The 17,226-nt window shown below is 42.3% G+C and overlaps 4 protein-coding genes across 10 annotated transcripts in view; 2 read left to right on the top strand and 2 right to left on the bottom strand.

Annotated features, from left to right (window-relative positions):
* Positions 1-17,226, top strand: part of LOC6605359 (putative dipeptidase NECHADRAFT_87110) — an 86,769-nt gene that overhangs the window by 51,271 nt on the left and 18,272 nt on the right. The gene's annotated exons all lie outside the window — the stretch shown is intronic.
* Positions 3,828-6,110, bottom strand: LOC6605363 (myosin-9). The gene is made up of 6 exons (XM_032720194.1): positions 6,001-6,110; positions 5,500-5,942; positions 4,724-5,418; positions 4,419-4,671; positions 4,099-4,354; positions 3,828-4,029 (listed from the first exon to the last, which is right to left on the bottom strand). Exons 1-6 carry the CDS (start codon positions 6,068-6,070, stop codon positions 3,902-3,904), a joined length of 1,845 nt encoding a protein of 614 aa, XP_032576085.1. The 5' UTR covers positions 6,071-6,110; the 3' UTR covers positions 3,828-3,901.
* Positions 6,317-8,297, bottom strand: LOC6605362. Of its 7 annotated transcripts, none has more exons than XM_032720196.1 (4): positions 7,288-8,297; positions 6,787-7,233; positions 6,481-6,735; positions 6,317-6,414 (listed from the first exon to the last, which is right to left on the bottom strand). In XM_032720196.1, exons 1-4 carry the CDS (start codon positions 8,228-8,230, stop codon positions 6,320-6,322), a joined length of 1,740 nt encoding a protein of 579 aa, XP_032576087.1. In that variant the 5' UTR covers positions 8,231-8,297; the 3' UTR covers positions 6,317-6,319. The 7 variants fall into 7 exon arrangements, with proteins under 7 accessions (XP_032576087.1, XP_032576088.1, XP_032576086.1 ...); XM_032720197.1 differs by having other exon boundaries at positions 6,481-7,233; positions 7,288-7,941; positions 7,996-8,297; XM_032720201.1 differs by having other exon boundaries at positions 6,343-6,735; positions 7,288-7,941; positions 7,996-8,297.
* On the top strand, positions 16,063-17,012 carry LOC6605361 (mpv17-like protein 2). Its single transcript, XM_002030159.2, has one exon. It carries the CDS (start codon positions 16,135-16,137, stop codon positions 16,723-16,725), a length of 591 nt encoding a protein of 196 aa, XP_002030195.1. The 5' UTR covers positions 16,063-16,134; the 3' UTR covers positions 16,726-17,012.

Here is a 17,226-nt window from a genome sequence, read left to right as displayed (position 1 = left end):
AAAAGAGTTGGTATATTATATGTATAATCGACATTTTAATTTGTGTTTTCATAGTGCTCCTAGCAACATAATTAAATCAAAGGGCAGCCTTGAATGAATTGTGTAAATGCCGTCTACTTCGAAGATTATCTTGATATATCACCTATATCATGAGCTTATCAATTCGGCTGAAGAACTTGATATACACAGCTGTACTCACCACGCTCATGATCACCATGGGTGCAAACCCACTCCATGGCGTCTATGCATTGGGTGACCAGGTGGCTAATATCTGATTTCTCAAGCAACATATGAATAGCAAGTTATATTTTAAGCTAGTTGTTTCGAGATAATGAAAGCGAAAAGACACCAATGTGAGAATGGATTCATGATTTCTGTGTTGGTCTTTCTTTCTGCTGAATACTGCTCTTCAATAAATGCTATTCATGCCACGAGTGATTGATCAGTTCACTAAAGATAACTAATTATGGCAAGTGCTGCTCCTCCTGCTTTTCCATCCAGTCAAGCACAAGTGAAGAATCAACTTGAACCAGAGACATCTTTCAGTTGAAGTCTTCGTGCCAGAAAATCAAATGAATCAACGAAAAATTCAAATATTCCCCCGAGAGCTGTATTTATGAAAGCCCAGTGGGTGAGTGGGTGGTGGAGGGTGGCGCAGTAAACGACCTTCAATGGGTGGCAGTGGGGGTACGATGGCATGGCTGCAGGCAGCCCAATGACGAGGCACAACAATACGTCGCGTCATTGAATTATTATGATTGACTTTTATTACACGGAATCGCAATTTATTTTACTTAACAACAGGCAGCGTTCGCAGCCGGGAGTGCGGTTAAAAGTAGCGAAAATTTGAATGAAAAGTTGTAAAGAAATTACGTTATTTATCATTCGCAGACTGCCGACCCAGCGAAAGGGACACATTCACAGGGAGAAAGAGACGGGGCGAACGCCAAACCGTTTCCGTATCCGCTCATTTATTTACCACACTGTCAAGCGCACGCACACACACACAAATGCAGAGACAGAAATATGTATAAGGAATCTCATATATTTTACTTTAAAATTATAATGAGCTCTTTAATTTCGATAGTTATTATAAAAAATAAATAAATTTGAATATTTTTAAAAATTAACACATACATTATAACACCTAAAAATTAACAATTATGTATATTTGTTTCTTCAGTGTGCCCCTTCCGAAAATTGATGCTTTTCCACCGCAGTTTTCGTGCACAGTTAAAAAGTTTTCCGCGACGCCAGCAGAAATTCAAATTTATTGTTTGCCGCTGCCAGGCGGCCGGGCCACGCCCACCTTTAGTCGATGGGCTTAAAATTAGTGGCGTTGTCTTGCGAATCGATGGGCGTTTGATTAACGGTCGCGCCAGGAGATTGAATCGCTTAATTGCCCTAAAAGTGGGTGTGGCACTGCCAGGACACGGTCTGGTATGGGAATTGATGGCAGGATAGGAGTCGTGACTATCCAATTACAAACGATGCAGGCCGGCTGGGAGAAAGCCGTTTTGGTTGCGCCATCACTTACCTTTAATTAGCTAATTCCCTTTAAGGTCTTCGGCCTCAATTGTGGTTCGGGGATTAGCCGATGGCGCACTCCGGGGATTAGAGTTTAGTAATTGCTAAAAAGGACTTTTCGGCTTTGTGTGCCCTACTACAGAGAAAGCATTGAGTGAATGGCAAAAGAAAGTTGCCTAGACTCGCAAGCTGGAAAAACTTTTTCCGCCGCAGAGCATTACAGCAAGAGGCAGAGAAACGTAATGACGGTATTTATGTTATCTGCCATCTAACTCCGCACTTACACTTATCTGCTTATCTCGCAAATTAATTTCAATAAAAGTGAACTTTTAATGAGGTACTAAAAAGCATATCGCTGTGTAGGGAACTCACTTTTATTTTTTTACACCTTGTTTGATAAAACTTGTACAGAAAAATTAAAAATGTATATAAGGTATTATTTTTCTTCTGACCTGATTTGCTTACCTTTAATACTTTATTCGACTTCTTTAAAGTCCTGCATTGCTGCAAAAGTATATTGATTTCAGCTCATAAACGTTTTTCCTTTCAGAGGATGATTAAACCTCATTTCAATATCTACCTCCTTCCATTCACCAGAGCGTTTTAAAACAATTTTCAATGAATTTCCTTTGTTCTACGTCAGCATTCATTCGCATTTTTCCATTTAAAAAATAATTCATATTCATTTAAGGGGTAAATTACATAGCAGAGCAGGACAAAGAGCCATCCGGAGAGCCACCGATGTGGTGATGGGTGATGGTGATTATGGTGGGGCCAAGCAGTGCAATTCAACCGCAGGCCGCGACATTCCGGTGTGAAAAGCGTTTTCTTTGGATGGCAGTGAAAACCGCACAAAGTCGAGACCCCCTAAGTTACCCTCGAGTTATTCGAGTCGTGGGTTTATTCAATGCAGTCAGGGCCAATGCCATTGCCATTCCGGCGGATTCTCCGTTTTCCTGCCGTCGGCAAAGAAGGGCTACGCTTTTGTTTTTCCAACTGGTTGACTCGTGCCACCTTCTTCGGAAATGCTGTCGCAGTTTTGCCTCCTTCATTTGGGCCAGCATTTTCCATCTTACTGCCGGGTTTGTTTGTATGCTTCGTCTGCTGTGGTTTATGTCCTCGTTGTTGACATTTAGTTGACACACACAACACGGCACTCCCCTGGCCCCTTTGGCAACCACAGCTCGTCCTGTTCGTCCTGTCCGTGGACTTCCGGCTGGAAGCCCTGGCCATGGATCATCGGCGTCTTTGTTTACACATCGCCACTGAAGTTTGCAGCTGCCTCTGCGGCAGCCATTCTGATTGTTCATCGTCAGCTGGTGCGCTTTATTGTTGCTAACTAGAAAAAGCCAGGACGTCCATCCTGCCTTCTAAAATGTCCTTCGCCCTTACAGTGGGCAAAGCGGGGGAAGGGTCTACCGAAAAATGAAGTCCTATTCATTGAAATGCAATTCCGTTTGTATAGCAGCATTAAATCATAAAAATTAATAAAACATCGCATATTTTTTTGCCGTGTGAGAAATAAATAATACACAGTTGATTTATGATCAAAGTAAATCGAATTTACAAAATCGCCCATTTTGCCCACTGTACGTCGATGGTGTAAACAATTTTTGAGAGGTTATTTCGACTGAAACAGTCGCGGTCCGCATTTTGTTCCGTTTTGCACTTCATTTACCAGCCAGACCGAACCGACCATCCAACCATCCAACCACCCAGTCCAAAAGTGCTCCTACCAGTCGACGGCATCCAATCCATTCGACCAAGTCGTCCTCCTCGGGGGCAGTAAATTCTGTTTACCCACTGCGTTGTCCTTGTCTTTGCAGTAGATGCATCGCCAGGACAGCTATTTGTTATGTCGTTTGACTGAAGCTGGTGACATTTATCCAGAAACTGCAGCAAGCGGAAGGAATATTCAGAAGATGCTGCCTTAGATATTAAATCGCCCCCAGGCGATAAGTTACTGGGGGGAATTTTAGTTGGATATTCTAGCCTTGAAAATGTGGCGTCCATAAACTACAAGAATGGATGAGCAAATGGCCCCTGTAGAAACTCCATTCATTATTTAAAATTAGTCTACTCCAAGAAGTTATTTGTTGTAGTCTGCATGCTTTGTTACATGTTGTTTGCTGCCAAAATCAAAAACATCAAGTTGAAGAATAAATCTAATTTCAGGTTCGTAGTTAGGAAGTTCTCAAAGTTGCTTCACTTCTTCTACGAAAGACCATTTGTTAAAGTTTAGCTCGAAGAAATGAAACCACAAAAGTTGGCAACCGCAAAAGGCATGTAAACCTCTTCAGTTAAGGATTTCAGATTGGATTTTACTAAGCTTATAAAATGTTTTCAATATAATCGAATCCATCGCGGATCCAACTTATTTGCGTCTTCCACCGGGTGTGGGTCTAAATGGTTTTCGCCGGGACTTTGAATCCACAATGAGCACTGATTGTCGCTTCAGGAAGTTGCGGGATGGCACTTCGTTGTCATCGTCTGCGGTGGCCACTGTGGATGAAGTATTTTCGAAATATTAAAGACCTGATAAGGATTCGACTATAACGAACTGAAACTAACCCGCCGCTGGAGCCTGTTCTGGAGAGGATGAGGAAGTGCCAGCAGCTCTTTGTGCCCGACCAGCGAATAGATTGTAGTAGCAAACGGGCATGGGTTGTGGCTTCTCGCCCTCTTGAATGGATGGTGACTTGGGCTGCTCTGCCTTGTACATTTCGTCCTCCTCCTCGTCGACGATGTCCAGCTTAGGTATCTCGAACGGTGGCACATCCTCGGATTTGCTCAGCTCCTGGCAGCGCTTGATCTTCACTTTGAGTATCTATTCGAGAAGATGTATGAATGAGTAACATTCTGACTATAAAACTGGAGGATTGTTAACTTACCTCAATCATATCCTCGTCCTCGGCAGTATGGGCCAAAAAGTTAGGTAGTTCGGCAACGCTGACATGGAGCTTTCTTTCGGGTATCTCTATGTTGCTCTCGTCCACCTCCTGCACCTTGAAGATCATCTCACAGATGCGTTCCTTGAGATACTTTAATACTCCCATTGATTTTCCCGCCTCATCAGTGTCCAGCTTGCGATCTTGCTCCTTGGCGGCAATGCTGTTCTTAATTTGTTCAATAACCTCTTGATTTCTGGAAAGGATTGTGATAATAAACAGAAGCTATATTATCTTGAAATACTTACACTTCACTCTCCTTGACATCCGAGAACTTGGAGGCTTCCAGTTCACTGCTCAAAGCTTCTCGCTCCGCTTCCAGGTTGGCCTTTTCCGCCTCCGCCGCCTTTCTTAGGTAATTCAAACGGGCAGCGGACTCCTTCTGGGCGCTGAATCTCTCGAAGACCTCAAATGGCGATGTTGCACCGGAAGCCTCCATAAGCTGCTTGAACAATGATTCCATGTCGCTGGTAACACTCTCCAGTTGAGACACCGGTTCCTCCTCGCCGTTTTCCGTTTTCGCGGTGTGCTGGTCACCCGAACTGGATCCTACGCTATCCTGATGGACAAGTGTCTTGGTCTCGGCAAACAACTTGCGTCCAATCCTCTCCAACTCCAGCTTACGCGCCTCCACCTGCTTCCGGAAGTCCAGAGCCTGTCGTTCCCTGGTCTTTTGCGACAGGTTGGCCTGCTGCTCCTGCCGCTGCAGGATCACCTTGGCCGCGTCCCTCATCTCGACCGCCTCGTTGTGCACCTGCTGCAGTCGCTCGATCTCCGCCTTCTGGTCGCTGAGTGAGGCCTCCAGTTCCCGAAGACTACGCTCGAAACGTTCCGCATCCGTCATCAAGGATGCCTCAATGGAGCGGTACTTCTTTCGAATGTGCTCCGCCTCCATCCATTGGACGTTCGTGCGATGGATCTCGTTTTCCAGCTGGCATACAAGCTGTGGAATGGGTTAGGAATAATATATTATTACTTTTGGAACACCTTGCCTCTCTGCGGTTTCCAGGAGTAATCTCCTCACCTTTCTGTTGGCATCCTCCTCTAGAGTTTCTGGTGGCTTCTCACCCATATTCTGATTTTGTGCCTCCTTGTTGGCCAGTAATCCTCGATATTTCTCCACCAATTTACTAAAGTGCTGTTGGCGGGACTTAAAACGATGCCGCAGCAGATCCATCTGCTTACGACTCTCAGTGATTTTGAGGTCGGTGAGGAATATGGCATCATCGGCGTTTTTGGCACCCACCGGATAGGTGGCCTTGCCCACAATTAATGTGGGGGTGCAGCTCTGTGCCCTTCGGGACTCCCCCGTGGATTCCTTGATGACCACTGGGCGCTGTAGGGGATTCCGCAGTCGACTCGCTCGTATAGTCTGTTCCTTAATGTCCTTTTTCAACGAGCTAATTGTGTCGCAATTAATCCGATTTTGCTTCTGCCATTCGGCCGCATTTGCCGTTTTCTGGCCCTCTGTAAGGATTCCCCTCAATATTGCTACTTTGATAGTTTTGAAGCTTAAAGAACTTACCTGCCAATAAAATCCGCTTTTTAATCTCATTTATTTGTCGGTTCAATTCGTTTAACTTGTCCGATTCCATGACTTCATCTGAGCGGCTTACCTTTGCAAATTAGTTTTCAGCAATCGTGCTCTCTGAACTGTTGGTTGTTAAATCAATACGAATGTTGTTGTGGCAACAACACGTTCAGCTGGTTACCAACCACTACATACGCTTCCTAATAACATAAAAATAATATATATATACATAAATAAATATGTTATATAGTAGTAATACGAATGCAGCAACTTGTTTATATCTATAATTTTTTTAATATTTAAAGCACAATATTTACAAAATATATTCAAGGATCGCACAATAATTTATGGACAGCTTAAACACGCTCTCGAATGCGAGAAACTCCAAGGAATTCCCAAGGAAATCAACTAGAAGGCATTGAAAAGAAATCATTACAAATTAGGAACTGCATTCGAGGCGTGATTGGAGCGCACTATTCCGAACCCGGGCGACAAACTCAGCAGCATGGCTGGGTTCACGGAAGGAGCAGGCGATCCTCTCCAGGATGCCATCGCGGCAGTTGGCGTAGTTGATGTTGGTCCAACGGCAACTGTAGGAACTCTTGGTCATGTAGTCGATGCGCCACCTCTCGTCCACCCGCATGTGGATGATCAGCTCACCGCTGACCTTGTCATGGAGTACTATGTAGTATGATCCGTCGTGCTCGATCACCTCGATTTGACCCTCGCCTGAGAAGGAGGGAGAACGGTAAGGACTCTCGTGGGAACGTGGTACTTTACCTTGCCGTTTCCACTCCTTCAATTTGTTAAAACAGAAAAGTCTAACGGGCTGGCTGAACAATACCCTACCATTGTTCAGAATGTCACTTAGTTTGGCAATCGATTTAAGCCCCGCCTGCGGTTTTTTCATCGCAAATAACTTATTCTGCGTTTCCGATACATCACTTTCGGAAACCTCACTAAAAACTGAATCCTTGCTTACGTTCAATCCATTACAAGTTAGTCCTTCGCCAGCATCTAGTCGGTATGGTATGGGAAGTGGTTCCTTGTGTTCGCTTGGACTGTTAAAATTGGGTTCCCCAGACTCCAGTGAGTTACCATCGGTATTCAGCTGGCGGTTTTCTATTACCGAAGTTGACTGAAAGATGTTCTGCCTAAACACTCTTGAAAAGGATAAAGAGCTTTTTAGTTGTTCAAATCGTTTCGTTCGGCTATTATTGGAATTATCTGAAAATAATGTTTGATTAGCTTAGTGAACTAGGTAAGTTCCTTACTATTTACCATGCTGAGATGCCGCTAGCCTTCTTTGCATTGTTAAAACTGAAATTAGCGCCTTTAATGATTTGGAAGCTTGCTGTTGAATGATCTCCTTGGATTTTGTGTTTCTCCTGGTCGTTACTCTATCGCCAAACGAGAGCCTTACACTGGGCGTTAAAGCCAACTTGTTTCCTGTCAAGAAACTAATAAGCCCCAGTTTAGTTGCTATCCTAGGTTTTTCTATCAATGGAGAAATCAAATCTTCGATCTTTAGAGGCGGTATTTGAATTGCAAGTGATTTTGGATATAGTTTTTCAGCACTTTCTACTGGTTGGATATTTGGTTCATCACTTATGGGTTCAATTATTCCTACGGCTCCTTTGAGATTGACTTCTTCAATGGATATATTTGATTTTCCCATCACTGGTTCACTGAATTCTGCTAAGCGTGAAACATTTAGTGGTTCCATTGGCGGTAACTTTGTTTCATTAGTTTCTGTTGTTATCGAATCGTTGATAGGTTGATTTTTCGGTAGCTTCAACTGTGGTCCAGTTTCGATTACAGTTTCCTCCGCAACTTGCTCAACTTCTTTGCCAGCACAAGCCATATATAATTCCGGAATAAAATACGGCTCCAGAGTTTGTTCCTCTTTGTTTAACTCTGATATAGAACACATGACTGGTCCAAAGAAGGATAAGTCACCCAAATTACACTGAAAATCAATTTGCTTACGCAATGGATCGATGATATTGATAGGTGACAGAAGGGTATTCAGCGAAAGCTTACAGTCCACCTTAAAGGACTCTTCTATGTTTGTTGTCCGCTTTGCACTTTGGACTTCCAACGGCTGGATACAGTCACTAGCTTGGGGTTCCACCGAACTGAAAGTTTCCGCCGAATTCTCTGAGTGCATCACAGGACACTCACATTGCTCTGCTTTCGCCCCTTCCACTTGGCAGTGCAACATGGTTGAAGATGAATATCTAGCTACGGAATGAAATTTAAGTAAATACAAATTATACTGGAATTTTAAACACAAATGACTTACAGCTTATTGAGTGTTGATTCAATGTGAGACAAATTCTTGTTTGACGTTGAAAGTATGTTCTAAGGAAGTTTTTGTATTGTTTTGCACTAATAATCAAATTAAAAGAGAAGATTCTTTTGAAATACAATTCTCAATCATTGAGAGCTCTTTGTCTCCATTCATGTGCTGTTCTTCATTTCCAGTGTTTCATAGTTCCGTTTTTTATTGTCATCAGTATCATCGCAGAAAGGACAGTTTGTCGTTCCCATCGGTCGAAAACAACAAGATACATCTGATTCTAGGAACAACATCCGTTCATTGTTGTGCACACGCATGGGACATTCGGTCCCTGTGTCTAATTACAATTTGCTCTTTGTCCAACGGTGCGTATGCGTAATCATAGAGACGGCAAAAGGAAGCTGGGGCATACGGAATGGTCCGCCGTGTGGAGTGGGAATCAAATTACATTGACAACAAGTTTTCGCCAGCTTTTCACCGGACGGAGAACGAGAATGGAAACAAAAGCACCTGAAGGCCAATGTGAAAACATCGCCCAGTTTCGACATTATTTTCTGCGTGAGATGAGAATGAGGATTGTGAATGTATATGGATGAAAGCCCGCAGCTAAACAAATACGCCCAGCGACCAGTCAAAGCAAATAGCGCTGGGAAAATATTTGAATCTGAAATATGCATAAAAAAATGTGGAAAAACGAATTCAAAGCATGGCGAAATAAATAAATAGCGAATGCAAACAAAGTGAAAAATAAAAAATGATGAAAACAAAAGGAGGGCAAGGCAACTTCCCTGCCATTCCATTGCTCAAAGTAAAACAATCAAAATTTGCGCATCATTAAATTTTGTATGGTACTCGTTCCACCGAAGTTTTCCCAGTTTCCTCTTGAATTTTTCGCAATTTTCTCATTTATCCCGCATCTTACATACAAACTCGCTTTCCTGTATGTGCTCCAAATTGACTTTCTGCTCAATGTTCAAAGCAACGTCTGAATTTCCTCTTCTTTTTGCAGCTAATGCTTTTGGCATCCTCGTAAATATTTTGTTGACACTCATCTATTTGCAAAACCGATCAGAGCGCAGAGACTGCGAAATGTCAGCCAAATTGTTGCTCAAATTTTTGATTTTGATTTATGACATTGTTTACGCAAATCCAGCTTTAGTCGCATTGATACGGATCGAAACTCGTCGACAAAGCAGATTAAATGCGGTGCATGTTAGCCTTAAATCTCGCTTGAATCTAATTAAATTTTTTAATTTATCATAAATGAAAAACAAACGTAATTATTTGATATCTGCTTATTTGCTTATCATAAATTACCATTTGTTTAATATTAATTAGTGTGTCTATGAATACACAGATATTTATGAATTATGTACATTTTTTAGCTGATTTAATATGCAATAATAAAGATAGTAAACTGAATTTTTACCTCGTAGAAAGGTCATTAATTCGAATTTATGATTTGTTTTAATTTGGTATTCCGCCCGTATGTGTACATCGTTGCAATTGCTTTGTTTAAAGATAAATTTATTTATTTAATTAGTTTGCAAGTTGAAGCTTACCATGAAAGTGTGACCAGTCTTGCTTCTAAAGTGTGACATTTAAGCCTAATTTAATATTCGCATAGTAACCAGCATACCACTCCAACGTGAGTATCTAGTTTAAGTGCCATTAATTTGGCTGGTTAGCCAAGCAAAGTAAATATATGTATGTACATGGTGGAGTAGCTGAGGGGCAACATTATATTGTAATTTCAGAAACCAACTTAAATATTTAGCTCATGGTTACCCAGGCCCTCAAGTTAACTTTCATCTCCAGAGTGTGCCAAAATAACCACCTGGCCGAAAGTAAGGTAACCTAGGTACCTGGCCCGTATGTGTGACATTCTGCTGCTGCCAGGACATGCTTCGAGCCCATTAAAACTAATTACTCATAATCATTTTGGCTGCTGCCCCACTGCCTCCGGGAAACCCATCCCATGACTTCTGGCGAGCGACAGTCACAGCTGCCACATGCACATTGAAATTAATTAAAATTTAAATGGGAGTGGATATGGATATGGAAATGGAAGTGGAGCCCGGCGAACTCAAGTCCTGGGTGATCCACATGGAAACGACTCAACCGCAGATGATGGGAAAATTAGTGGCAGGCAAAAAAAGAGCCATGGAGATGAGTCAAATGTACAAAGTCAAGTGCGCGGCGGAGGCCGATGAAAAATCTCAGCGAAATTAATTAAATTCTGCAATTTAAGGCAATCCCCGTTGGCATCGCCGACTCCTGCGGCTCCACAGTGCGTATGTGTGATGATTTCGTCCTGATTATATTTTGTATCACTTCTCGGTCTCTCTTTCTGTTCACCTAGGTTCGTTGACCTTTCGGCCTGACATTTGCTTGGTATACAAGGAATGCAGGCCAGGTCCAGGTGCCTTTGGTGCACTGGCAAAAAAATTTCATTAAAAAATAAATCAAATTTTACGGAAAAAGAATAACTCAAAATGCCTATTTGCATTCAAATGTTAATAAAGCCTAACTTTATTAAGCAATTACTTCAATTTGCTTTTTGGGTTAGTCGTTTAATTTTAATATTTATGTAAAAGCTTTTGACATTTTACATATGAATATCATATGTAAATATCTATTTAGCCCCAGGATGCACAAATATTTCTCTTCTATGCTATCACTTCCTTTTTGCTCAGTGTATTTGTTTGTTTTGCATCATGCCATAGCTGTATGTGCGTATGTATGTGTGTGGGTCCTGCAGGCATCACCTTTCTCCCGCCATCGCCCGCCAGATGGCGCCACATCTGCAGCGCTGTCAAGCGCAACGCAGCGCAAAATTATTCTAATTAGAGTGCCCCACCTCCCCGCAGCGCTATGATATCCTTTACAGTGCCTTTGAAAAGTTAGTTCAGTTGGACACGGAGTGGGACAGACTCGCCTGTGTGTGTGTTTCTAATTTGTCTGTTATTTTTCTGGCTTTAAGCACTTTAGTTTACCAGCAGTTACACTCCTTTCAAAGAGCTAATGTGTGCGCCTGTGTGTGCAAATGGAAAAGCTTCGAGTGAAATGTATTTACCTTTCTGATTTTAAATTGAGTCTGAAGCACTTAGTCTATTACCCTCTTTTAGGCTAGTGTTGTTTGCAAGGATCTCTAAATCAGTTTTATTATTATGGCGTACAGCAAATATGCCTATATATATATATTTGTAAATGTTATTAACTATTCAGGAAGTAGTAGCACTTTATATTAAATATATATAAATTTTATTTCGTCAGTTGAAAAATTTCTAAAGCTGTGAAAATGAAATTTTTAAATGTGATGGCAACCAGAATTTATGTAGTAATCTCACGACATGGCGACATGGACCAGAACTTATGTACATGATTTATCTTAAGCGGAATAACAAAGGCGGTGGCGTTGGCGACGCAGCTCAGCCACATCCCGTTCCATGATTCACCCGCCGAGTGGCAACATGTGCTTAATAGTTTAACGCTTCGTGTGCCACTTAGCTGGGCGTGAATGCCTATCCTAGGAGGAGCAAGCAGCCAGGAGTTGCCGCACACCACACACACACTCATCCCCCTCCACATCGACCGTGCAATCCTGCTGATAATAATGGTAAAGTACTGCAGGAGATGGCAATGGAGGTGATGATGCAGTCTGTCTGCCGGAGAAAGCATCCCCATACCTTCTAGCACTCATTTTTCGTTTCTGGCGTTAGTGAATCCTTCTCAGTTACAAATCCGCGACGTTCTTTTCTGCATGCCTGCGACCCCAGCCAATTTCATCTCGTTCCGCGTCATGAGCGGACGGACGGACGGACGGACGGACAGATGTACGGACAACCAAACGGACGGACACCCATTCCGGCCGGAGTCCTGGTGCCCATGTCTTCTCAGCCCGACATCGCGTGTCGCATGATGTATGACATTTTTGCGCCTCATAAACAGCTGTGCTCCACCCATGGTAATAAGGTACTTACACTTAGAGAAATGCTAGATACTAGTTTAAGAAATAAATACTATAAATCTAAAGGAAAATATTTAACAAATAAATTGTTGAAGCTTCGTTCTCAGATTAACACATAATTGAAAAGGAAGATAAACTTAATAAAAGGGTGGATTTTAGGCAATATTTTTCGGAGTGCTCATGTTTCGCAAACCAGGACACCTGTCATCCTCTGCTCACCTGGCTGCTCTTTTGTTTTTGTGCATCGTCCAGACAGCCTGTACAAAGTGGGCTGGCTGTATTTATATTGGGTTGGAGCTTGGGGTTGGGGTTGGAGGACTGCTGACTGGGGTTTGGGGTTTTTGGGGTGGTGCCGTGTTGTTTGTTTTCGCTTGCTTTAACGAATTTGGCACGACTGGCGGGTGACGACGATGCCGACGTGTTGACTGTTTGGATGTTTGGCTATTTGCTCGTTTACGTTAACGGTGAGCTGACTTATTTTCCTCGGCGGTGCAGTTCAAATATGCCGGGAGTTCCTTTACCCGCAACCGGTTGACTGCACGAGTCAAGTGAATTGACCTTTGATCCTTTCGAATTCCGTTTTGAATTCCGTTTGTTTCGCAGCTAAAAACAAATATTCAACTAGACAGATGGACATAATCAGAAATATCTCTCTTTTGCGGAAGGAACATTAAATGTATACTACCATTTTGTACATTGATTAAATACTTTTGTTACACATTGGTCGTATAAATATCATATTTTTCTGTTGCAATGCTATCTCTGACTTTTATATGTTTGCATTTAAATCGGAATCGAACAAAAACTTCGTATGTTTTTCACACTGGCTCAGAGAATATGTCAGCCCGAAAATAGAGAAATACATTTTTTTAAAGCTATTTATGCAATCTTCGTATAAAAGAAGTGGATTAAATGGCCAGCATTTTATAATATTTTACTATCAGTAGCAATGTGACAACGATCCTGGAATAAATATGGCGCAAAATGAATGAAGAAGTTGCCTTAAACACGTAGAACACCTGTAAAAGTTCAAATTAAATTAGTGGATTTCACTTCTTTTTTTTAAAGAAGTGAAGCATACACAGATGGCTGCCCTCGACGGGCAGATTTTATTTGAAGTGTACAGTAAACAGCCAAAGTTTCCCATCCACTAATTGAATAAGTTAGTTTTCCGGAACGGAACATGCGGTTATAGTTGGCTTCCTTTTGGTTCGGCGGAGTGGAATGGATTCCCCGTGGCACGAAATGCTGCACACAGAGATGGCTTAACTTTTCGACTTCCATTTATTTGCAAACACACTCATCATCATTTGGGTGTGGCCGTGCCGAAAATGCCATTAAAATCACATTTCGATTTAATTTGCATAAATTGAAGTCGAGGCAGCCAGTGGAAAATGAAGCCGAATGGCCGTCTAAACACGAACTAAAGCGCCATTCAAAATCGATTCAAAATCAATTAGAGAGTGATTTGCAATATATATATATATGTATATACGAAATGAAATGCTTAGCCACTGTGAAGTAAATCAACCAAATCGCTCGAATTTTGGTCCGGGGTCCGGGGTTTTAAATGATGGGTTCCAAGGACACTAGGCAAAGGATTATGACACTTTTTGCGGCTCGCTGCCTGCACATTCGGCCTTTGCTTTTATTGAGCGAAATGAAAAATTCAATTAAAATGCACACATGCTTGGAACCCCACAGCTCGGCAGCCAAAAACCCTTAAAAACCCGGCAACATCATCCAAAAAAAAAAAAAGAAAAAAATATGAGAGCGGAACGAACGCGCTGGCTGGCAGGAAAAACGAAAGGAAAGGAAACGAGAATGTGAAAAATCAGCATAACAAAGTGGGAAAAACTATGAAAATGCATGGCCGCTTTCACTTTTGTTTCTTTTTGTTATATTTTCCTTTTTTTTTTGTAGCTTTTCTCCACGCTTCAGAAGCCTGGCTACCATCCAGCTAGACGTACTCGTGTGTCCATGGAGTTAGGGACAGGCGACACAATATAGCATCTCCATATCTCTCCGGTGCTCCCAAATGTTACGGGTTACGGGTTACGGGTTGGAAGTGCCAGTATGTAAATAGCCGAGTGCTGCAAGCCCATTACATTTGCACAATGAATTAGACCTAGAAGGCTTTTGTGCGGCAGGTCCTGCGAAGGATCTAACCGAATCAGCGTTTATTGTTAGCGAGTCACACAGTTTGGGACTGAGATAGAAACCTTTGATGGTTATCATGGCATGTAGAAAGTTCTCTTTGTAAAATGAATAATGAAATGAACTAATGAATATTAAATGGGATTAAAAATGTTCAAATGCGTTGAATCTATGGAAAAGAAGATTTATGGAAAGCTTTTCGATTGAAAATGAACGAAAAAATTGCACTGCCAATTATCTATCCCAATTATTTCTCCACAAATTTACACTGACACGTTTTTGTTGATTATTTTCGATTGTGCATTAACGTTTACTATTTTAGATTCCATGCCTCTGTGGACCGAACCGACACTCTGGCATTTTCCAAAATGCGCATATTAAACGGCGGCAAATAGTGCAGCGAATGTTGGGAAAACAGTAGATACATCTGTGTATTGTGGTGCTAATGAAACAAATGCCTAAACCCCACGACCTCCGGTGCTGTCAGAATCATTTGATATGGGGAGGAATTTCGGAACACCAAGAACACCCAGCAAACAAAACCCAAAAACTGCAAAAGCTGAATTTACGGTTGAATCGACAATCGGAAACGGGGAACTGAAAACGGGGCAGGCGCGTTGGTGGAACACGGTTTTATGGCGGATTTCGACGGAATATAAAAATAAAATTGGATTTTAGCGTAGATCGTAGAAGGCCGTAAATATTTTTCAATTCACTGGCCCCCAAAACCCGGGTCGTGGGGGGGGAACGAAGGGTTGGCACATGTGATTTCCCCAAGGGGCGCAAAGGGGCACAAAAGGGGCGCAAAGGGGTTGCATTTGGATTCTGCGGTTGGGAATCGCGTGCAAATGATTTGGCAGCATTAACTCACCGACACCCGGGATGGCAAAAAATTGCCCGCCGGAGGCGTCAAGACCCCAAAACACTCAACCCCATAAAGTAGGGGGATGCGGTGGAGCAACATGTGGGCTGGGGATTATCGAGCGGGGAGAAGGCCTCATTTGAATGCCGAGCAAAGCGATTCCTTTTTTTTTGATTCGGTGCGTGTGAGTGGCCAACCCTTTTGGGTCCTTTCAACGGCGGTTGGAGCTCGTCTCCTCAGGCGTTAGATACAAGTTGGAGCCCGCTTAGGCTACCTCAACAAATCCTGCGAAAACTCATTTCGTGTTGCTGGCGCCAAATTGATTTCATTGCCGGTTTGTGCTTTGTTTTCGCAGCTAAACGCCAAAATTCCCTCTATCCTTTTCGAATCCTTTTGTTTGGTAGGGAATTATTTCTAGTGGCGGTTTCGCCTTTATCTTTAACAAATATATAAGGGCATTCCTGCGGCATTTTGATTAAAACTTTGATTGGAATTTGGAGGGTGGTTGCCGAATTCATGCTAACGTGGCGTGAAACTCATTTCAAATATCTTTGATAAGCATTAAGATATACAAAATTAGAAATAAATAAAGGAAAATGTATTTATTAAAAGAAATTAGAAACAAATCTTAGGCTTGTGAGAACAACGGAAATGATACATACAAATGGTACAAATGGTAATTGGGACCAAAAACGTTAACATAAAACCACTATTACTAAATATGTATATTTATACACACTTTTAAATAAGTTGTGGTCCCTATATTAGAGTTTCTTTGAGAAAAGTGTCAAGATGATTAGAATAGGGGGAGGCACCACCAGGAACAGGGGATCCTAGATGGCTCTACGTGTGCTATGGAAGCGAATGACGAATGCCATGGACCGCTTTCATCAGGTGGCCTTCAGCCCGAAGTATCTCCTATATACCAACATCGGGATCTCTGTGGGCCTGAGCATGGTGGGCGACACCATGGAGCAGTCCTATGAGCGCCTCATAGGGGAGCTTCCGGATTGGAACCGGACACGTACCGTTAGGATGGGCATTTCCGGATTGACGGTGGGCCTGGTGTGCCACTATTGGTACCAACACCTGGACTACTTGTTTCCGAAGCGCACCTATAAGGTGGTTGTAGTCAAGATTCTGCTGGACCAGTTCATCTGCTCACCGTTTTACATCGCCGTGTTCTTCCTCACAATGGCCATTCTGGAGGACAATACATGGGAGGAGCTGGAGCAGGAGATTAGGGAGAAGGCCTTAGTACTGTACGCAGCTGAGTGGACCGTGTGGCCATTGGCGCAGTTCATCAACTTTCTGCTGATCAAGCCGCAGTACAGGGTATTCTATGACAACACCATCAGCTTGGGCTACGATGTCTATACGTCCCAAGTTAAGTATCGTAAGAAGCCGGAGCCAAAGGATAATTCGTAAATGGAATATAGCTCAAATCTGAAGTCCTCAATATGGTTGTCTACTGTTCTGGACTGCCACTGCAAATCATACAATAGCAGGTTCTGTTAAACATTTACTTATGCCGTTCCAATGCCTTAGATCCTGGCACTACAATTTTGGGTGTCCTTAAACCAAATTCTTCCTTAAAGAAAGTGAGCAAAGTAGAAAAATTCAAAATCCTTATTACTTAAAGTTGCTGTGTTAGCAAATATTTTTAAAACAAATTTCCATGTACAACGGATTATTCCAACAATTAAAAAATTCTTATATAGAAAATAGTTGCATTTACTATCAATTTTTCCAGTTATTGCTCAATTACAAGATCGTTGGCGTTAAGATCTGAAAATAATTTATGGTAATTGTCAAGGTAATACATAATTTTATTCTTATTCTGACGCTGGCTCAACCTGACGCCATGTCTCCGGATGTCAAGCTGGTCGTCCTCCTGTTTCCCGAGGATGAAAGGTGACCGCCCGTTTT

Source organism: Drosophila sechellia, chromosome 3L, assembly GCF_004382195.2.
Source record: "Drosophila sechellia strain sech25 chromosome 3L, ASM438219v1, whole genome shotgun sequence".
Classification (NCBI taxonomy): Eukaryota; Metazoa; Arthropoda; class Insecta; order Diptera; family Drosophilidae; genus Drosophila; species Drosophila sechellia.
Note: the sequence above shows the minus strand (reverse complement) of the source record. Positions and strands in the feature narration are given on the sequence as shown.

Excerpts from the sequence above, each read along its gene's own strand:
- LOC6605363 (XM_032720194.1), bottom strand. The coding sequence starts at position 6,070 with ATGGAATCGGACAAGTTAAACGAATTGAACCGACAAATAAATGAGATT. Across the intron at positions 5,943-6,000 it reads AAAGCGGATTTTATTGGCAG|AGGGCCAGAAAACGGCAAAT; the intron begins GTAAGTTCTTTA and ends GAATCCTTACAG. Across the intron at positions 4,030-4,098 it reads AGAACAGGCTCCAGCGGCGG|TGGCCACCGCAGACGATGAC; the intron begins GTTAGTTTCAGT and ends CTTCATCCACAG.
- LOC6605362 (XM_032720195.1), bottom strand. The coding sequence starts at position 8,230 with ATGTTGCACTGCCAAGTGGAAGGGGCGAAAGCAGAGCAATGTGAGTGT. Across the intron at positions 7,234-7,287 it reads GCTAGCGGCATCTCAGCATG|ATAATTCCAATAATAGCCGA; the intron begins GTAAATAGTAAG and ends CATTATTTTCAG. Across the intron at positions 6,415-6,480 it reads TGTCGCCCGGGTTCGGAATA|TTGATTTCCTTGGGAATTCC; the intron begins GTGCGCTCCAAT and ends AATGCCTTCTAG.
- LOC6605361 (XM_002030159.2), top strand. The coding sequence starts at position 16,135 with ATGGCTCTACGTGTGCTATGGAAGCGAATGACGAATGCCATGGACCGC.